This window comes from Mus caroli, unplaced genomic scaffold, assembly GCF_978045245.1.
Source record: "Mus caroli unplaced genomic scaffold, Mus_caroli_1 scaffold_3, whole genome shotgun sequence".
In the NCBI taxonomy this organism is placed as follows: Eukaryota; Metazoa; Chordata; class Mammalia; order Rodentia; family Muridae; genus Mus; species Mus caroli.
In genome coordinates, this window is record NW_028227258.1 from 55,047,501 (window position 1) to 55,069,826 (window position 22,326).

Genomic DNA, 22,326 nt, shown 5'->3' on the forward strand with positions numbered 1-22,326 from the left:
AAGAAAAATAAGTTGGTGAGGAAGGTGGGGTATAGAAAAGATGGAGGTGCCCAAGCAGTGAGTAGTGGGAGACAGTATGGTGGGTCCAGTCACTCCCACAAGCCAGCCATTTGCATAGGTTCTTGACTGTTTATCCCACAGGTTTAGCAAGGACCCTGGGTGGTGGTTCACCCTAGAAGCTTCCATGCACACTCTACTGAGACCAGGTCACCCTGTTTATCCCAGGACAGATATCCGAGTCTCCATGTGGTTTCTGTGATTATCTCTGCCTTCCAGAATTATTTTCTAGGAGAGTCTTTTGGTTCCTCCAAGCCCGTGTTCTTCTGGATGAGATGGAGGAAAATGGGTTCTGTATATAGAGCCCTATGATCACTGACTCCTCCCAGACTTCTGCCAATAAAGAAACGGACCACAGCAGACAGGGGCAGCTCCCCATCTCCAGAGCCACAGAGGCAGACTGGATGCCCTCTGCTGGAATGGGTAAGCCCAACCCCGAAGAGAGACAGTGAACGAGTTCCATTAAAAGGCCCTTGTCACAGGGTTGATACCTGATGCCACTCTTGTGGCCATACTGATCATTCCAGAGAACTGAATTCACAACTCCTTGCTTTTTCCAGCAGGGCTTTTGCCCTGGGGCTTCAACAGACATAGACCTTGACTATAACCTATTCCTTACCCCAAGTTCCTGAAGGCTTCCTAGGAAGAGGATCTCCAAGCAAGGTCTTCAGGCCTCCCCATGGACTTGTACTTCATTGGGGGGACTTTGGATAAGGATTCTTAACTTCTTATTAGAGAAGAAGAGATAGAAATGGGAAGGTTGCCAAGTGTCTGACCGTTTAAAGGCCAGTTCTTCTGGTGTTGATAACTCAGGCTACTAGGCTAATGACCTGTTTTCCTTGGAAGCAGAAAGGGCTCAGGGCTTTAGTAGCTAGCTAGGAACTGAGAAGTCATCAAATACATCCCTCTCATCATTTAGAAGAAGATACAAACAACAAGAGAAGAGAGATAGCCTTCCCAAGGTCACATAGTTCCCAAAGCTAGTTCTAAAATCACCTCCCCTGGTTTCCAATCTGGTGGTCTTTCTACTGTTCCCCAGAGCCCCACCCCAGCTGTAGGACTTGGCCAACTCACATAAGCCAGCTCAGGCATAAAGTACTGCATTCTGAGAGTGGACTCCACAGCCTCTCCTCCTCAGATGAGAAGCTGCCCTTACATGGAGATATTCGGAAGTCAGGCACGGTGTAGGGGTGGGGATCAGGGAGTGGGCATGGAGTTTCCTCATCTCTCCCTAAGCTCTGCCCAAGCTCTGAGTGTGCCAGTCCAGCTGCAGGAGAATGTTTTATTAACTGACACAGCACCCCTTGCTTGCTTGAAACACTCCTGTTGAAAGAGAAGATGGGGCTGGAGGCTGAAGTCACTATGACTCTGAAGACATTTCTCAGGTGCAGAAATCTTGGGACAGCTTCCAGGAGTTTTTGCAGGCAGAGAGAGGGGCCAAGAAAGAAGGGAATGCAGAAGTAGCCTAGGATCATCACATACTGAATACTGTATACTGTCCTTTTCCATCTCTCCCATGCAAGAATGGCACCATGCAAGAGGCAGAACAGTCTCATAGCCACACTCCTGGGAATACCTAAATCTAGAACTATCCATACCTGGCACCAGGGTTCTTCAAGGAAGGATCAGCACTGGCTGGGATCAGCACTGGCCGGGATAGCTCAGGGGTTACAACCCCCAGGTGACTTCTCCTCTCCCCATTCCCATCTTTGTGGAAGTAAAAGTAGTCACAGTTCTACTACAAAGGGCCGGTTGCTAAGGGCCGGTTGCTAAGGGCCGGTTGCTAAGGGTGAGGAAAGGCAGGGACAGGAGGCAAAAGAACACAGCCCTCTTCCCTCGCAGGCCAGTGTTCCTCAACTCTGAATTGGGCTGAGTTGTGATACCTTTAGGAGGCTGGGAGGGGCCAGCCAAAAGGATGAGAAGTGCCCAAAGGCCTCTGGAATGGTCAGGGATGCCACCAAACAAGGTCACTTGGGACCAGAAATTCTTCAAGCAAGAAAATAGGTTGTTTTTTTTTTGAAAAAGTTATCATAAAAGATATTTATGTAGTATGTGTATTTCCTTGGGGAAGGGAGAGTTTGCAGTGTAGTGGAATTCCCATCTTTGCCTGTGTTGTCTTCCCCCTTCCCATCAGCTGTGCTTTGCCTATGTAACCTCCCCACCTGCCTGTCACCAGCGTCCATGTCTCCACAAGCCCAGACAAGCTGAGTTCCCACATGCCTATGCCCACTGGCTTGGTCTCCCTGCCCTTAGATATTTTCGTCCTTACATTCTATGTTCATCCTTCTCTCTCATAACTTTTATACATGAACCCTGCAATATCATTGTATCTTTCTCTCCTTTGCACATGACAACACCAGGAAGGTTTTTTTCATTTCTCAGGAAACACCCTCCAGTTTCCTTTGGACTGAAGTGGCTGATGGGTGACTGGACAAGAGTGGATGCTATACAGACCAACTCTATGGGAAACCCAGTCTCTCCACAGACAAGCAGTCAGTCTTGAGTAGGCCTCAAGACTTAACTACAAACCAGATGCAATAGCAAACCTCTCTCTTCTAAGGTGGTTGGGAGGGTGAGCCGTTCTAAATAACCTGTATTAAGCGTATGACTCGGCCATTGTTGGGGCTAAGCATCATCAGCTACTGCTGAGAAGAGTAATGGCGGTAGTCTCTCGCGGTCAGGGTGAACCTATTTCCACTCATTCCATCTTCAGCACAGATGGCAAACACTCACTTCTCCACTGCTGAATTACAGCCCTAAAGAGGCTCAATCACAGCTCTTAAGTCATCGCTGTGTCCTGGACACAGCCTCTCTCGGACTCCTAACAGACTGCTAGGGGTGCTGCCACGCAGGAAATTGGGAGCAGCTGCTGTCCCTCTGCCTTTCGGTCCTGTGGACCCCTAGACTTCCCTACACATCAGGCTTCCCCTTCCTCTCACTTCCCAACTTTAGCCCTTTCTTTGTGGCTTTTAAGTCAAAATTTCATTCTCATCTTATCTATTAGGTTGTCAATTCCAAGAACTTATCTGTTCTGTCTACACTACAAATTCTTTCTCTAGTATAGTGATTCTCAGCCTTCCTAATGCTTCAACTCTTTAATACAGTTCCTTATGTGCTGACCCCCAACCATAAGATTATTTTTATTGCTATTTCATAATTACAATTCTGTTACTGTTATGAACTGTGATGTAAATATCTGTTATGCTGTATACCAGATCTATGCCCCCTCCCAACAGAGAGGTCATGACCCACAGGTTGAGAAACACTGCCCTAGTATAATGCATGACATTCTCACTATCCCTGTTAAATAAATGGCCAATTAATGCATTTCATTTTTCCATCAGGATCTTCAAGGTCTAGCTGAAATGCTACAGCCTCCATGGAGCCCTCATTAACATACCACTTCCGATGTCCCCTTCTTCTTGTGTCTCACTCATGTCTCTTTCCTTACTGAGGCCTGCAATACAGCTCTGTGAGCACAGACATCTTTTAGTGGGGCAAGGCTCATTAGGAGGCCCAGTGAACTCAAATGGAATTAAAAGACCTCAGTGTGACTGCAGTGTGGGAGCTTGAGCACAGCATCGTGGCCTTCCCATGTGCAGGGTAGGATCAAACTTCCAGCTCGTGGGGTTGGAGCCTTATTTCCCTTCTCTCTCATTGAAGCTTCTAATATGAACTTGGCTTGTGTCTTGTTTGCTGTGAGGCATGTTTACTGAATTATGAAAGCATCATTTCCCCTAGCTGCTTCCCCAAAACCCAAATGAGAGGTGGGAGCCATGTCAGAGGATAGGTAGGTCCCGTGATTCAACAGGTTCAGCTAACATATTTCACCCCGGAGAGGAAGAAGAAAGCAAGTGGGAGAAGAAATGTCTCAAGTTCTTGAAACATTGTCCCAGGGTCTGACACTGCAAAAGACTGGCAAAAACTGTAGCCCTCCGCCAGACAGAGATGGCTTTTGGTCTGTCTGTGACTATTTCAATCTCATCTCCTAGCCACGTGCCAACATAAGGGCATATTTATTTATTTTCTTTTGTAAGACCCACGAACAAATTTTTTCTCCTGATGGGTGTTGTTATTTACTTATCACTGTAGGACACTAAAAAAAATAATAATAAATAAAACTCAGAGGATCAATCTTCCTTTTTAGTGAGAGCAGAAACACAGTATGGAAGTGAATTTCCATAGGCCAAGGAGAAAGATAAGATAGAAGTTTTAGTAAAGTTATTTGCAAATGGTACCAAATGGCTGTGCGCTCAAGTAAGACACAGGTCAAGAAGAATTCCTCAAAGTTCCTTCCTCAGCACCCTGCCTTCAAGAGTCTTCCAATTTTCTCACTTAGCCTTGTTCTCCTGGAGGAGCCCCAGAGCCATTTTCTATTCAGAGGACATCTGGGGTTATCAGCAAACTTCACAGACCCAAAGTCAAGGTCATGGTCCTTCTCCTTTGAGCACCCACCAACACATTCCTTCCCTAGAATCTGCAGCTCCATGCTTCTCATTAGCCACTCTTATATTCCAAAGTTCCTTCAGACTCCTGTTTCCATTCAAGTCCTCTCGTATTCTGTTGTTGCTATCTCGGGTCAGAACTTCTTCATCTCTTACTTGATCAGTCTGTGAATGACTGTCTTGCATCCAAAAGATCTTCCAATGATCATCCAGGAACCAGCTGCCAAGTGAATCTACCTCCTGTTTGCACCTTGAACATCTTGAGTGGCTCCTGATGCCTACCAACTGAGCTCATTGCCTTCCTATTTTGGATCCTCTGAGTCCCTGCAAACCTTTTGTTCCTACTTATTATAAGCCATGTTTCTGTTCTTATATCCTAAACCCCAGCAAACAGTAGCCAAGCTCCCCAAGCATCGTGCCCTTTCATGAGTTACTTGCATTTCCCATTCCCGCTTATTAAAATCCTACCTGCCGTTGTTGGTCTGCCTAAAATGTCATTCACCTTTTCTGTGGGGCCAATCATTTATCAGCAAATATTAAATATTTATTCTGCAATATACACTTCTGATCTTTTCAGAACATGGCCCTTTCTTTCTTGTGCATGCCTGTGGACATACATCCCCTGCTATACCATAAACTTCCCAGGCTATCTCTCTTCTCCCCTTCCTCTCCCTCTCTCGTTCTCCCATCCCACTCATTGTAGCAGTACCTGTGAATAAACCATTGGCCTTGCACATATTAGGCAATAGGCAAGAACTGTACCTCCGAGCTACAGACCCAGCCCTCTTATTTGTTTTTATATTTCCAACATTACCTTGCAAACAGGATATTCAATAGTTGCTGAATCAAATGAAACTTACGCTATCTGTGGTTTTGATACTGGTTAGTTTAATTCTCCTAAGCTTCCCCCACTGCTAAAGTACACTTTAGTAAAGGTAAACTAATGATGCCTCTTAAGAGTCTATAAGCCTATAATTATGGTTAACTCTGCTATTCATGTCATTGGAAAAATAACTTTGAGAAGGATCCCATACCTGAAGGGGAAAAAAAGCCATTATTTTCTATGAGCCTCTGACAGTATCGTATGATTTTTGAGCAGCTAGTTTTGTTTTCTTCTGTCTGACTGATCTATTGATATTTATGTTTATAATCTCTCCATAACTGGCTGGGAGACAGGGGCGGGAGACAATGTGCAGAGGTATGCTGGTATGAGGGACCCAACAGAGAATGAAACTTTTGCTCCATACAACATCAAAAGAAGGACTATGGACCATCCATAATGTCACAGACATTCAGAGTGTGTCAGCACATCCCAAGAAGTCCCTACAATGACTGCTGAGAAGAAAGACTCTCGGCCCTTATGATGCTCACCCTAGTTCAAAGAAGATTATGAAGTGATGGGATCCTGGGATGGAGTGGGGGGCCATCCTTCCACTTTGGCTGGCACTGCAAGGTACCTTGCTGGGAGAATGGGAGCCACTGGATGCAAATCAAAGGAAACGAGATTTGCAATTTTGCATTGATAGCCAGTTAATGTGGGAGGGAAAGGTCCCCTTTGCCATTTCTGAAGCAAACAAATATCACATGTGGTGATTCGGCAGCTGCATTAGTTGGTGAAAATTGATGCACATTTCATGTGTCAGGGAGCTGAATCCCAGAGAATGGAGCCAGCCTCCCAGAAAATGGGTTCTTTATATAGTTCCATCCATTTATTGTTTGATTGGACTTTCTGTATATTAAATTCAAGCTGTTCTGCCACTCAGGGGTATTTTGATGTGTTGCTTTGGTGGGAAATAATGAAGGTGATGGGATTTTACTGCATCGTGTTACAAAGGAGGCGTCTCCAGCCTCATCCATCTCTCCATCAACCAGCTTGTGTGTGAGGTGGCACTTATATTAAAACGATTTTTTCTGATTCAGTTTAATGACACTCATTCGAGTCCTGGCACCCAGAATATGATTACATGAGCTAAATGTAATCTTCTTCCACCTAGTTATGGTCAGCCAAAGCTGGGCTCTCTTCCTTCCCAATCCCACCTTCCCACAGACCGACCATTTGTATGGGGCTGGCTGGTGTGTCCCAAGGAAAACAAGATGGGCAAATAAGAAGCCAAACTCGGCATGAAGCCTGTCCTGGAGATGCTCCCAAGCACAAATCTTCCTTAGATGTTGGTCTGAGGTCAGTATTACACACTCTTTCCAAAGATGGTTTCTGAGGCCTGACTTCCTACTCCCCAGAAGAGAACTACTGACTTGAACATCACCAAAAGAAGAATCTCTGCAAATGAGTGTTCCAGGCTCAGCTTCCCAGAAACGGCTAGTTGTACGAAGGCTCTTGTGCCCAAGGATGGTGGAAGGTTCCGCTGCTCCAGTCTTTGGCTCAGAGCTCTAAGCCCTTGTGGAGCGTGATCCAGAGCTTTGCACGGCCTAGGACAAGCACTCCTTCCTGGGTTAAAGAACTGAACCCATTCGAGCAGCAGCTGAGGGGGTTCTTCCCAGGCTGGGGAGGGGGAGGGCCCTCTGTTTTCTTGTTTACAGTATTTCAAGACAGAGTAATTGTGGTTCCTCGGGAAGAATCATGTTTAGTGTGCTTAAAGAGAGAAGCACAAACAAAGCCGAGCACAGAGAGGTTGAGATTGATTTCCAGACGTTCTGGAAGAGAGCTGTGAAATGAAAACCAGCGTGGAAATCCTTTTCCAAAAAATGCAGTGATCTGAATTGCCAGATCACAGAGCAAAGGCATCGTGGGGCTCCTGTGTGAGGCACCTGAGCTGCTCAAAGTGCCACCCATGTGAGTTAACCTCTTTTTGCAGAAGCCCTGGGTCAACTCTATGTCAAAGCAGAAACCACAGTCTCAGAGTGGCCTCTGTGTCAGAGCCAGGGCTGGCCCCTCATGATGGTGAGCACAGGCCAGCTGTCCACACATCAGTAGCTATTGCCTGGGTAAGAAAAAGGAACGCTCCATCCAGCTTTCCGGCCCTGCTGCCAGCCTATTCCTCTCTCAGATGCTGTGGCTACAACTTGGTTCTCTGGGCTTACTGGTTCCCTGCTGATGTCTTAGATGCCCTGGGTCTTAGAGCCAAGCCTCTTCTTGCCAATGTTTCTCCCAAGGGTGTAGAAGGTCTTCATGGTTAATCTCCTGCCATGAACTTTAGCTGGTTTAATGGGAGAAAGGCCAGTGAATACTTCCTGAGAAAGCTTACTGTCTTTTCTACTTTGTGTGTATGTGTTCCACTTGTTAGTGCCTACAAGTAGATATTCTCCAACACACATGTGTATAGAAGCCAAAGGTCTATACACAGTTCAACTTCAGTTGTCTTTCCTCTATCTCTCTCCACTTTTAACTTTTAAGCAGGGGTTTCTGCCCTGAAGCACCTCAACCCAGCTATACTGACTGGCAAATGAGTTGTAGGCTCATTCCAGTGCTGGAGCATAGTTGTGCTACTTTGCCTGGCTTTCAAGTAGGTGCTGGGGATTCCATCTCAAGTCCTCAGCAGGCACTGAGCTAGCGCCCCAGCCCTCTACCTGTAAAGAGCCAAAGGTCTCTCAGTTCCCCAGTCTCTGTTGCTCTCATCCATGATGTCACCACCATCTCTTGCCTGCATTATTGCCACGTTATTTTATGTTAAGGGATCAAAAAGGGCCTCTCAGATGCTAAACAGAGACCTAAGGGAATATGGACATAATAGAGAAAAGCAGGAATAATACATGCAAAAACATCATCAGGTAGGAGGTTCCTTAATATGGTATTCTTGGAAGAAGAAGGAAATTCCTAATGGAATTTCTGCAAGGGGTGGCAGGAGATCAGAAAGTTAATGGGAGAATCAACTCAAGCATGTTGCTTGTGACAATCATGCCACTGTGGCTCTGAATAGGAAGTCCCTGGGGAATTTTAAGCCTCTGACCTGTTTCCAGGGGACCTGACTCTTAAGAGAGTAAATACACTCAGCACTCCCTATGTGTCCTGATGTGTTCTATTCTTCTACATATCCTAATAGTGCATATTTATTCATCTATTTACTGAATTGCCCTTTCTATTGGAATGCAAGAATAGTAGTGCCTAGAACTTAGTATTTATGGAATATTGGAAGACAGCTGAATGAAGAGAGGCATGGTAGGCAGGAACTTACCTATGGCCTCTCCGTGTCCCTGGAATGTCTCAAGATGACCATGTCAGGTAGCCTGATGCTATGCAAGAACTCACAACAAACATTCCTTGCAAGAAGTCCCATCCCTCCTAAGGCTGAAGTCCCAAGTGTTCGCCCTCCCTGTCTGCTCACTTCTTGAAAAACTTTTTGGAGAAGATGACGGAGGTTTACAGTGGGAAGATGACTGTTCCTGTTCTGAGGAAGGGAGATGTTTGCTTCATCTTGCAGATTCACATTGGACTGTCACACAATTATAGTGGTTGTGTATTCTGAGAGTCAGCAATGCCCTCGGGTACACAGTAGGCATTCACAAACATTGAACGGATGGAAGATCCTTTGTTGAGATGTAAGTTTGCATCCTCTCTTGGGAATTCCAGCACCAGGGAACTATCAGTTAAGAAATGCTAACAAAGAAAAGACCTGCAGGACATTCGTTATCAGGAAGCAAAATATGAGCAGGGAGTCCACCCCACATAGATAACTTTGTCAGCCAGTATCTAGACTGAGGTATTGGTGATCCCTGTGAAAGTATAGACAGAATATTGAGAACTGTCGAGTTAACAAAAACCACATCTCACACAAGCTTCATATCTGGCACAGGGGGGGTCTGATCAAGAACCTCAACCTTCCATGCTCGCTCTCCTTCCAAGCCAAGCACTTCTGCCTTCTGGAGCCTCAGGCAGGCTCTCTTCAGGACAAGGTTTTAAAGGGAAATGCAAATCACCTGAAGACTGCTTCATGCTTGGAAGAAGTTAAAAAAAAATCGATTCTGCTTTTGTTAAAGTGATTTTTGGACACTGTCAAAAATGCTCTCATCTCAGAGCACAAGGTGACAGACAGGCTGCTGATGACAATTACGTAAGTGAGCCACCATCGGTGTGGAGCAGAGGCTGCTCCATACCTTCCTCAGCCTTTTCCAAGCCTATCTCCCCCCAACCCTCCAGCTTAAGATGTCCAAGAGCTGTCCAGCCCATCCAGGCCTGAAGCTGCTCTCCAGCCCACCACAGCCCCTGTGGACACATACCCAGACGCTCCCAAATTCTTGCATCCCCATGGCCTCACCTGAGTTGCCCCAAGGACTTGCTCAGCCAGTCCAGATCCACCATAATACTAATCAAAGCTAAGCAAAATTAAGAAGGGAAATTTGCTTTGACAAAACTCACCTCATAGAATACATTCCCAAACTAGTTATGTTGGTCTTATTTAATATTGGGAGTTCCACGTTATCCCTTTCCTCTGTTAACTGAGATAATTGGGGATTTGTTTTATTTATAGCATCAATTATGAACACGGAAATTAATCCTTGAATGGTGCATTTGGGAGCTCAGCTGTCAAGGGAGCACAAGGGGAACCTGGGCACAGCTCAGGGGTCTTTCCTACCGGCACAGGAGCCTGCTGAGGAAAGACATCTTCAAGCCTGGGTGATAATTTGGGCTGTCAGTTGTTCTTGTGTGCTTAAAGTATTTTGAAATATTAAATAAATGGTGATAATTGGCTTCAGGAGATCCTTCCCTGGAGGACATCTACTAACACATGAGTGAGGTAGTGGGAAAGCAGGCAGAGATGGTAACCTGAGCCTGGCAGAGCAAACACCTTCACTTATGCTGCCTCTGAGCAAGCTGGCTGACACTGCTCTGAGAAAGAGCTGAGGACAATGCTGTTGGTTAGAAATGGGAGCTCTGGAAGGAGTAGGGCAGGGAGGGGCTGCAGACAGCTGGGATTGGCTGGAGGCAATTGGACCACTGCAGAGTTGGTCTGTCATAGTTTCTAGTCACATGGGGTTCAAATTCAATATAGACTAGGAAAAAGATGAACTTCCTGCAATGGTGCAACAGGGCTAAAACCAGCCAGCCAGGGAATGTGGTTTGAACAGAAATCAGCCAGGAGAAAGGGAAAGCTTTCCAGGTTGAGCCAGACAGTCCCCTAGTAAGGGCATGAACATAAGTGAGGCCCTTAGAGCATCTCAGTGGACAGATCAGTCACCAAGTCTCCGCCCTCCTGGAACAGCAGAGCTGAGACAGCATCCAGCGCTGGAGAGGCTGCAGGACTGCAGGCTCAACCCTTACATTTACCCTCAAGAAAGGACAGATACATCTAGGAGAGACTGAGAATGACATCAGACCAAACAAATGGGGAAGGTGCCCCATTTACACTGACCCCTCCAATAGAAAGCATTTTGTCAAGCACCTGCTATGTATAGCCAAACAAAGGAGCCTGATAATGGTGCCAACTGCCAGCTCAGGTCAAAGTCAAAGCAGCTTGATCTTGCACACAGCCACAACCGGACAGGTGGAAGGAAGAAAAAGAACAGCTTCCTTGGAACTTGTCTGAATTGAGGGAAGAGAGGACTAAAAGTTTCTTTTCTAGCTCATTTAGTTCACTCCTCAGAAGCTAGACATTTCAGAGCATTGTAGATGGAGAAGCAAACCTGTTCGCCATTGGGGAGTGGGGTGAGGAGGTCCAGGACCTGTAGGGGAGCCACAGCCATCTCCAGTGTAGGCGGATGCTTTCCCTTCTCACACACCTTCTCCTGTAGCCTGCCTGCGCCCTGAACTACTCCAAGAATGTAAATCTGAGGCCAATACACTCTACCCCTGATGCTGAACCTGCATCTGCCTCTACAGATGAGCACTCAAAGGCACCAACTATTACCCCACAATAAAAACAGCGGCAAAATCCCAAGTTTAGCTATGAAAGCAGCCATTGATTTCTAATGACATCTTCTGTCCTGTGCAGAAGGAAATGTATGCTGTGTCCAGTCTCTGTGTGTCTAGGTCAGGGCCTGGCATACAACATTCAGCAAGCTGATACTTGCCTGACTAGCAATTTGACTAGAATAGAATATCACACATCTTGAGGCTATCTTTTAACAAGTAATAATAAGTAAAAATAAGCCCAAAGGCCTGGTTGCTACTGGAGGCCATGATGGAGTGGGAACAGTATGACACGGTGAAAGGAGAAAGGACACTGAAGACACAGAGAGTGACTGGCGTCCAAAAATCAGCTCTGTGACTCTGGGGAATTTATTGAGCCCCTCTGAGCCTCACCTTCTGCATCTTTAAGGAATACTGAGCTTTTCCTACCTCGCAAGGCTGCTGCGAGGACTTAGAGATAATATATGCAAAGTGCTCAGCACACTGCTGACACACAGGAGACACCCAGATGCTATTATACTAATCATAAAAAGTAATGGGCAGGTGGCCAGTCGTGTTCCTATTAATCTCCTTCAAGAAGATCCCATTTTAACCCTGACACCCATCAATCTACCTGCCTGGGATATATCCCAATACAGATTCCTCCCTTTCTTGTCTCAAATCCCACCAAGAGGCAACTAAAGGCACTGGTGACTGGATCTTATCAGGGGCATCCCTGAGTGCCACGATGAGGTACCTGGGTTTTGTTTTGTTTTGTTTTGTTTTGTTTGGAAGATGAAGGATGGCCAGGGTCATCACAGAAGGGAGAAATATGAAGCCAAGCCCTCAGCTCACAATATCCCAAACATCCTATATTGCCAAAAGCTTACATCTTCCATTTGCTCCAAGAAAGATAAAGCCCCAGGGTTAAATACCCTTACTCTGGTAAGCAGTCATCTGAAAGCATGTGTGCATGTGTATGCATGTGTGTGTATATGTATATGTATGTGTGTATGCATGTGTATATGTGTATGCATTTGTGTGTATGTGTATGCATGTGTGTGTATTCATGTGTGCATGTGTATTCATGTGTGTGTATGCATATGTGTATGTGCATGTGTGTATATGTGTATGCATGTGTGTGTATGCATGTGTGCATGTGTGCATATGTGTATGCATGCAAGTATGTGTGTGTGTATGTGTGTGCGTGTGTGCGTGTGTTGGTTGGGAAGAATGGCTGTGTAGCTTTCTTTAGACAGACAGAGTAAAGCAAATGCCTGGATCAAATGTGGCCTTCGCAAATGGATGGTGACATCCCTTGCTCTCCTCCCTGCTCCTCCCTTGTGGCAGAATGACAAATGTAATCACTTTAAGAGGTCCAATCACCTGCTCAGCCATTCCCAATAAACACACGCAGCAATGTGGAATAACCCACAGCAGCACAACAGGGGTTCAGCCAGGAAAAAAACAAAAACAACTGAATCACCAGGATCCCACCAATGGAATTGTCAAAGACCAAATAAAAAGCTTCATGAATTCTCCATCAGCAATATAACGCTTCCTCGTCTAAGCAAATCTAGACCCGGCATATGAATTGTGGAGGGATTTTTTCATTAGTCTCATGGCTTCCAACTGCTGAGGCAAAAACCCCTCTGAAATCTCTGTCTCCATAAAGCGGCCTTTATTTGCTCTAATCCTGTTAGGGTGAAGATTTTAATCTCCTTCTTGGGACCCCTTCCTCTGATGGAGAGCATCACATCCCAGCATCATAAATGCATTTGTGTGACCTCAGTGGAGTGAAGAACTCAGAGATCTGGAAGAGAAAGTCACCTGAGCCCTCACTGAGTAGTCGTCTCGCTGATGATATTGCTGCTTGTCTGACCACATGACCCATTGAGACTATTTCACAGACACACAGGTAGACTGGGGTCATTCCATCTCTGACTCCAGCTGATAAAACAAGACTGTCCCTTCTTTTGTGAGTTAAAAAGAAAAGAAAAGAAACCAGTACCTTGCTTTTCAGAAAACCCAAAATCATTATGTCATTGAGAGAAATTCTAATCAGAGATATCGAATCCATGAGTGTCTGTGGCAGCAGAAACGAAACCAGGCAAAAGAGAAAGCAGCTTGCAAATATACTACAAAGAAGGCGGCACAGCAGGGAACGTAGTAGGAAATCTGCATGGACAGACTGTACACTATTCACCCAACTTCTCCTACTCTCTACCCCACTGCCCACAGCTCTCCTTCCTCTCCTTCATGGTCCTCAGAGGCACTCCTCCCTGCCATCTCGCACACTGAGCCTGGAGGACAGACATGGTGAGGTACTTTCCCATGCTTTATAGAACACGTGCCTCACCTCCCCCAGCAAACTCAATTCAGAGCAAGTCACCACCCATAAACAAATCACTCATTCCTTTTCTGACTATTCCACTTCCCTGGCCCCCATGACTTGAGCAAGGGGCTTCTATCTCCATGCATCCTCTCCTCGATCCTGATACACCACCTAAAGTTTCATGAGCGATCAACCCATCTCCACCCTATTCAGGTCAGTGGTACTGACTTACCCTAGTGTAGTCATGGTGACTATGGTGTACCAGAAAGACGCAGGGATGCTTGTGAACTTGCTGGCGGAGGAGCCCTTCTCAGCATAAAACATCACAGTGGCAAAGATGATGATGGCCATGGTAAGGGAGAAGAGAAGAAAGCCCAGTTCTGAGGCACAGCTCTTCAGGGTGTAGCCCAGGATCCGTAGGCCCTGGGAATGTCGGGAGAACTTGAAGATCCTGAAGACTCGGAAGACCCGGAGTGTGACAAATGCCCCGGACACGTCCTCATTGTTGGTCATGACCAGACCAATGTAATAGGGCATGATGGCCACAACGTCGATAATGCTCATCACACTGCGGATGAAGCGGTATCTGCTGGGTGCTGCAAAGAGTCGGAGGAGGTACTCCACTGTGAAGATCATTACACAGGCAGTGTCCAGGCAAAAGAAAGCCACCGAGTAGCGCTCTCCACACGGCAGCTCCTTGCTCCCAGGCACGGTGCCACATGGCACCGTCTCCACCACATTGGTGATGACCGAGACGGCAATGAAGAAGCCAGTCACATAGTAGAAGACCAGTGCCAGGGTGCTGGTGTGTGGGTTCTCGAAGGCCCGCCACATGGTCTGACGGAAGCTGAGAGAGGGCATGGACTCCTGGTTGTTTTCAGAGTCATTGTCATCCATGAGCCGCTCTGCATTCTCCCGCTTGCGGTCTTTGTACTCCTCGTAGCAGCAGTCTCCGATGATCTCGGGGAGGATGCCATAAAAGGCCAGTTCATCGTCGTAGGCAGAGATGCATTCATAGCGTGGGTAGTGCAGCTTCCCGGTGCGGTAGAAGTTAAGCACACAACGGAACACTTCCGGGTCACGGTCAAAGAAGTACTCCTTCGTGTCCTCATTGAAGAAGAACTCCTTTTCTGTGCTACCCAGCAAGGTGTCGGGATAGCGCTCCAGAGTGGTCCTCCAGGTCTGGAACCGTCGTCCACTTACATTGAGGACGATCAGCTCATCTTGCCGCTTGTTCTTGTCCGCTGGAGCTAGGGGCATGGGGCAGTTGGCCACTGGCATCCATCCAATGGCCGCAGCCCGGGCAAAAGGCAGCCAGGCTGCAACTCCTGCCGCCATGGTGACTCCAGCTTTTGGGCTGGTAGCTGCTCGGACACTGTACACACCAGCTTGGAGTTAGTTAGTTCAGTGACTCCCTGGAGGGTAGGAGAGAGCAGAGAAAGGGGCTGAGTCCACTTAGAGTTTTTGAAGGAAAGGAACAAGGGAAGGATCATTGCTAAGTGAGAAAGTAAGTCCCCATGGCCAGATAAAAACTAAAATCACCAAAAGAAACCACAATAGTGATACAAGGACAGCACCTCACAAGGGGCTGAGCAAAGAGCAGGGTCCTCAGATGTTGCAGACTGACAAAGTGACAAGCTCCAGGGGGTCCCAGGAGGACTTGGGAAGGCAAGCTTCTCTAACAGGAAGATCTGGGAAGATGGGTAATAATGAGCTCTGAAAGGTTATGGCGTTATTACGAATTTAAATTGGGAGAGGGTAAATGAGTTCTCATTAAACGAATTTAAAAGTGGGATAAACATGCTAATTTTTATTTCACTCTTCATCCACCAGGGTAATCAGGAGTGGGGTGCCAATGAAGGATATCAAGTAAACACATCCTTTCTATTCCTCCCTGGTGGGAAGAAGACTCCAGCAGGCTGGAATTGGAAAATTCTGGAAAATTCTGTCAAGACAGGTGACCCAAAGAAGCCCAGAGCCAGTGAAGTTCTACCCCTAACTCCCATTGAGAAGGCTGGCAAATTGCTTTTTACTCTTCAGGATGCTTGGCCTGGTCCCTGCCCTAGCAACCTACTATCTACTTGCAGCCTTCAGAAGCAAAATGGACAGATAAGGGAAAGGTTGTGGGGTGTTGTTGTAAGGGAAAGGTGGGGTGTTGTTGGTTGTACCGGATCTCTCTCCCACCCAGTGAAGGAATTCTTGGGTTCTTTGTCCACCTGCCTTCCACACACAGTCCCTCTCCCTCCTCAGAGGAAGCTGAGCCACTCTCACTGCCTTCCTTACGTTCCTTGCCTTCTGTCTCCATCTGCCCAGAACCCAGAGTTCCCTCCCATTATGTAACAATACACCATCCCATGCCAGGCTCCCTCACCTGTCCTCTACTGCACCCTCCGAGACTTCTTCAAGCCTGGGCACCCTTGGCCTTCCACTCCCAGCTTTCTGAACCACATGTCCCAGTCACCAGCCTGGATGGAGGGACTCATGACAGAGAGAACTATATTTGGCTTTGGAAAGCAGATTTACCTTCCCAGATCTGGCTTTTTAAAGATGATAGTGAAATGACTCTGCAATCCCCTAATGTATACCATCTGTGGGAAGACATGTGGCGACACAGAAACACACGTAACAGTGACGGGAAATTGTTTGGGGTTGGCATGCTCGACTCCACTAATCCTAAACTGATCGCAGAGCACAGAGCCAAATCCTAACTCGGAGTCATTTGGATTCTCTAGAACTCACTTGGTTTATTTCTATATTGAAGTAAATGAGGCAGAGGTGACTTCTGGAGTTTGTTGTGTTGTTTGTTAGTCTGGTTGTGGTTGTTGGGTGGTTTTTTACTCCACAGAGACTTGTGGTAAGTTTTGGCCTTCATTTCTCCAGGAGCACCACTTTTCCTGCTTTCTGATTCTTCTTCTCCTGAGCTGCTACTGGGATTTTTCTACCTGGATGCCTCTGAAACAGACAGGTTTAACCTGTCTCCATCCAGAACATTGCTCCTCACCTCTGTTCACAGCATCCCTTGCCCTGGACCACTCACCCTGTATCTTTCTTTCACACCCACTCAAAGGGCTGCCCACTCATGAAACACTAAGATCACCTGGATTCCTTTGGCCCTCCCTCCCACTGACATTCTTGCCTCACTCCCCTCCCCACCCCCAGATTCCTCCTGTTACCCTGAAATTCGTTCCACCCAGAGTAGTGTCCTAAAAGCAAGGTTCTGTTTGTGCTCTACTCTATAGCCTATGAAATAAAATCCTAACGCCATGGCCTGGCATTCCAGCATCCTCATAAAGGGACCCAGCTTAACGCATCATCCAGACATCCCAGGTACCCCACTACCTTCCAACCAGAGCAGAGACTCTCTCACGGACAAACCTTGGGTGTCAGTCTGCTATATATCCTGCCGCCCCTTCTCTCATCCTACTCTTTAAAATCCTACCTGTTCTCAGCAATGTGTTCTTCTCTCCCACAGACTCTCCTTCTTTGATGGTCTCTGCACTCTGCCTTTCTTCCCTAGCACCTGCCACGTCAGGCTTGGATTACAGGAGTAATCAATCCAGCCCGTTGAGCAGCGATAGTGCTACCATGCTTGAGGAGGTGCTGGAGCCAGGAGCACTATTTTATAGATGCTGCTTGCTCTCTATCAGTTCAACTCTGTGCCTTGTTGCCGTCTCCTGAGGTTTTTCAGAGATGGCTATTCTCTTTCTAAACTAAACTCTGAGGAGTTCAGTCAGAATCCCAAAGAATCAAGGCCCGAGAACTGACTGTAGTCTCAGTTAAGTGTCCCCAAGGAGTTGATCTCTGCTTCAGCTTCCCCACCTGCATGCTAGGGGGAAGTTTTCATAAGAACCTCTCTTCCTTTAGTAAAGAAGGCTGTTCAGATGCTACAGAAGACAAGAATGACAGTGACATTTCCTATAGGTAACACTGCTTAGAGGATAGACAAACAGCACGGGCCTGATGTGCTCTTGATTATAGGAACTGAGAGAACTGAAGAGAGTGTAGACTATCCATCCACAGCAGCAAGTAACCCACACACCACTGAGAGAAGCTTCGGGAACACGGCCTGCATCGTGTAGTTGTCTTCAAGCATTCGCCCTTACAAGGAAATAGGTTTTCTTTGGACCAGATGTTCCTGTCCCTCATCATATACTTAGCTAGGGTTCTAAGGGGCGGGGGCTCTGGGAAACAAACAGCCATACACTGGGTATAGATCACTTCAATTCTGACTCAAGTCGTGTTTCCTGAGCACTGACAAAGCTCTGGGCATTGTCCAAGGCATGTTTTCATATCACAAAACATTAATTTATTTCCCAGAAAAATATCCTATGATGTTTCTACCTATTGGTGACAGGAAACAAAACAAAACAAAACAAAACAAAAAACAAAAAACAAAACTGCCCAAGCCTTAGAAGGTTCCTTCGAAGTGACTAAGTCAATATATATATGCGTGGACATATTTCAACACAGACCTTGTTTGACTCACTGCCAATGGCTTTCCTGAACTAGGTGCAGCCCAATCCTGATGCTCCCACGGAAGCAGGCAGCTGAGAGCACGGGCTCTGGGGACCCTTCAGTCTGTTTTGATACTATCAATCCTGAACTTTTGGAAGCAAGCCACTGCTAACTTACTGGGTTGCAGAATCCTCATCTGTAAAATGAAGGAGCTAGAAAAGAAAGTGACAGAGGACCCATTGGTTCTAATCATTCTCCTGGATCCAGGACACAGAGGCCACAGCTCCAGTCTCTCCGAAACTGCCTTGTGATGGCTGCCCATGCAGAGCGGGAAGTGGAGCATCTGGGTTGGTTGCTGTGAGGATGCAATTAGCCTGAGCCTCATCTCAGCAGAGGGAGTTCTGGGAATTCCTGATGAGGCTGGTGCCCAGAACAGGGCATACAACCTGCATCACTTGGAACCCAAAGCAATCTAAGGTCCAGCCTACCCACAGAAACCCACTCACCCTCCTAGAAAAGAACTAGACCTCCAGCCCCTCCTGGCTCTTTGACTTGTGACCCCTAACACCCCTGCTATATCTAAGATGGGCGCTGGCAGGGGTTCAAATGGCAAAGATTAAGAGACTGCTGAATCAGGACGTACTCGGGAGAGCCTTGTTAGCCAGACACATGGCTCCGAGAAGACAATGCCCTTCTCTCCTGCCAGTCTCCCGGTACTGCCCCTTGGACTCTGGGATCCCATTGCCAGCTGCCTGACTTTGCAAGCTGAGCTCCATGCACTCAACTTCTACTCTGAGTCAACTCTTCTAAGGCCATGAGTAATTCACAAACTGCTTTCTGATGGGTAATTGAAAGCTCAGAGCAAGGCAACGTTAATTCTCTCCCTATCTATCCTAAAGTCTCTTGTCCCAAGGGTAAACTTTTACGCTGTACAATAATCCAGGACAGTCTTTTCTTCAAGAGGGTCCATGCAAGTACCAGATCATCTCCGGAGATTCAGAACCTATTGTTCGGGTTTAGAGTACCAAGAAAATAGCAATTATCCCTTTACTGCTTTCTGTGTGCATGTGCATATGTGCACACATGGACATACATGTACACACCTCGGTTTGGAAGAGGACTATCATCGTATCAGACAACAACCTCAAGTCCATACCAGCCACGCCCACCCAACAACCCTGCAGGGATGACCTGGCTTAAACAGGACTTCTGCAGGTTCCTGCTGCAACACTCACCTCTAACAGCACCAGTGCCTCTCAGAGCTGGCCTGGGTATGAACCCTGCAACAGGCACTATAGTGCGGCCCCATTTCCAGCCAATGGCACCGCACACGCCTCCCATACCACGGCTTTACTAGGGCATGGGTGCTTTACAAATGAAAACTCTGAAGCTATTTTTGTTTGTGGCAAAAGAGTTTGACAGTAGGAAAGATTTGGCTGTGGGGTGAGGTAGGGATGCAGGAGGGAGAGAGATTAAAACCAGGTAAACGCAGAAATGACAAACATGAAAAATCCTGAAAAAGAAAAAGAGAACACTTTCTCCTGCTGTAAAAAGTCAGCTGCCTGCTAAGCAACGTCTATTTTAGAAGCAGAGGGTCAAGAAAGAAAGAAAGAAAGAAAGAAAGAAAGAAAGAAAGAAAGGAAGGAAGGAAGGAAGGAAGGAAGGAAGGAAGGAAGGAAGGAAGGAAGGAAGGAAGGAAGGAAAAGGCAGACCTCCTGTCCTGGGGTTTGACACTTCCACTTCACCTGAACACAGACACAAAGCAGCAAAAAACAAACAAACAAGAAAACAAATAAACATGTCACATCACCAAGATCTGCCCTTCAATGACCTCAGAGGAGAGTCCTCAGAAATCAGAGCTGGTCTGGGGAACTGTTTCACGCCCCCAGGGAGTCTGTTCCGTGTCTGCGGGATTTTGTTGGGTATGAAATGAGCATGGGGGGCCATGCTGGAGATCCCGTGGGGCACAGGCCTGGGACCTGCAGATCCTCTTCTTTACAGCGCCTCTCCTAGCTCCTAGAATGGCCAGTGCAGTTTCCCCAAACTCTTTCTCCAGCCTCCTCAACGGCTAAAGGGAAGACGCTGTTAATCGTTCTTCCTCTGGAGGTCCCTTGTGTACTTGCGTCTTATAGCATTCAAGACGCAACATGGAAAAAATAAACACATCAGCTCCTTTCAGTGGGCCGGTATGTGTCCACATGGGGAAATGTACACATGCTTTGCATTGAATGAATGCCCAGATTCCCCCCTGCCCCCCGCTTTCCGAGATTAAATGTTCAGGTTCCCTGGAAGTAACAGTAAATAAGGCATCGATTCAAGCATCACCTACATTCATGTAAAACCTGATTACCGATTGCATTGTGCCGCCTATCACCCCGTGAAAGTTCAGAGGCTCCGTCAAATACACGGAGACTTTCTTTGCCTTGATTTCAGGTCTGGAACCTCTCAGCCTGTTGCTGACTTATCAAGGCTGCCCGAGATGAAAGGAGAACAACGTGGGCTGAATTAAATGCCAGCACTAAGAAAGCACAGGAATTTAGTTGATTTCCAGGTAACTTCTCTGCCCATCCCTAGTGTAAACACCCTGTTAAAACAAATTTGAACCCCCTTTCCTATGGTCTCTCGGGATACTTATGGGACCTTTCCTGGGAAAGGAAAGATGTGCCAGGCAGGACGAGTTGGACTAGCCTCATCCTCTAACAGGCACAACACAGGCTCGCCTGGCTGGAGAACTTTGCGAAGCGCCCCAAACGGCTCCCAGCTTCCACTCTCAGCCATTTCTCTTCTCAGCTCACAAAGAGCTGGGACGGAGCAAACCGTCGCCACCTGCAGCCAGATCCCGGGGCGCTGTTTCTGGCGCCCAGCGAGGGAAGGCAGGCCAATGGCAAGAGGGCAGAGGTTCACACCCCCACCCCAAACCTCTCAGCGCCTCAATGCCCGGAGGTGGCTCTGCAACCCAGGGAACCGACGCCCCCAGGCCGGCTGCTTGCTCCCCCACGGCCCGGCCCCACCCCCAATCCTTCCGGCGCCCCAGCGCCCACCCACCCGGGCGCGGGAGTGGGAGGGTGCCGCGTGGGCAGCCGGAGCAACAGGCGTGGGAGCAGCGCTCCTCGCACTTGCTGGCTCCGGGAGTCTCGGTCGCTTCCCTCTTACCTTCGCCGTAGCCAGCCCCAGGCCCCGCGCCCCGCGCGCGCGAGGAAGCTGCGGCCAGGGGCCGCCGAGGCGCAGAGCGCCCAGCAGCGCGGGGAAGCGCCCAGCAGCCGCCGCTCGGGCGGCTCCTCCTCGCCAGCGAAGGCTCGCTCGTCCCTCCTTCACTCGGTCGGTTCGTGCGTCGGTCCGTCCGTGGGGCCGTCCCTCCCCCGCTGCCGCCGCCGCCGCCGCCGCCACCGCCACCGCCGCTCCAGCCCGGGCTTGGCAGCGTGTCTCCTCCCCGCCTAGCCGCTCCGCTGTCGGGCTCGTGAGCTCCGGTTCGCTCGTTCCCTGCCCCCGCCGCCGCTGATGCCGCGCAGAGCGGAGCCGGGCCGGCCACGGGCTGCCTCTCCCGAGGTCCCTCTCCCGAGGAGGCGGTGGGGGCGCGGCGCGGGCGGGGCGGAGAGGAGAGTCCGGGGGAGGCGGCGAGGCTGCGCCCTCCGCTCCCCACCGATCCCCACGGGCCGAGCGGCCCCAGGCCGGGCCCGAGAGAGCAGAGCGGCCAGGCAGCGGAGGGAGCGAGGAGGAGGACCCGGGAGCCTCGCCGCGGGAGGGTGCCCAGGGCGAGGGCGTGCGAGGGGGAGTGACTCTGCGCGAGGGTGTGTGTGTGTGTGTGTGTGTGTGTGTGTGTGTGTGTGTGTGTGTGTAGGGCGCGCGCGTGAGTGGGGGGCTGGAGCGGGGGGGCGGGGAGACTAGGCAGAGCCTGGTGCGTCTCCCCAGGAGAGTGGAGGAATCCTAGGGTGTGCCTGGAGGTGGTAGTGGAGTGTGCGGACGCAAGTGTGAGCGCGTGTGTCGGCGAGGGTGGGCATGGGGCGAGCGTGGCAAGGTGAGCTTGGCTTGGGGGTGGGGGAGGAGCCGGGCGTGCGGCGTGATCGTGAGTTCGGGGGCGTGTGTGGCTGGGGACTTAGGAAGAGGTGGTAGGGAGCGCTGGCGTGTATGCGCGTGGGGTGTGTACACTTAACTAGCTGTCTGTTTCCCATTCACTGTCCACGCGGTAGAGCAACTAACTCCTCTCCTTGGTCACCTAGTGAGGTGCAGCCGGTCGCCCCGCAAGCTTCCAGGCT

The 22,326-nt window shown here is 48.6% G+C and overlaps 1 protein-coding gene across 2 annotated transcripts in view; it reads right to left on the reverse strand.

The window, feature by feature from the left end:
- Kcnd3 (potassium voltage-gated channel subfamily D member 3) overlaps positions 1-21,784 on the reverse strand; it is a 219,862-nt gene extending 198,078 nt beyond the window's left edge. For both annotated transcript variants that reach the window (XM_021158358.3, XM_021158357.2), the window contains exons 1-2: positions 21,227-21,784; positions 13,851-15,033 (exon numbers count right to left, since the gene is read on the reverse strand). In XM_021158358.3, the coding sequence (XP_021014017.1) occupies positions 13,851-14,956 (1,106 nt within the window). In that variant the 5' untranslated portion in view covers positions 14,957-15,033; positions 21,227-21,784. The remainder of the gene's footprint in view (positions 1-13,850; positions 15,034-21,226) is intronic.
- Between the last annotated feature and the right edge of the window lie 542 nt (positions 21,785-22,326).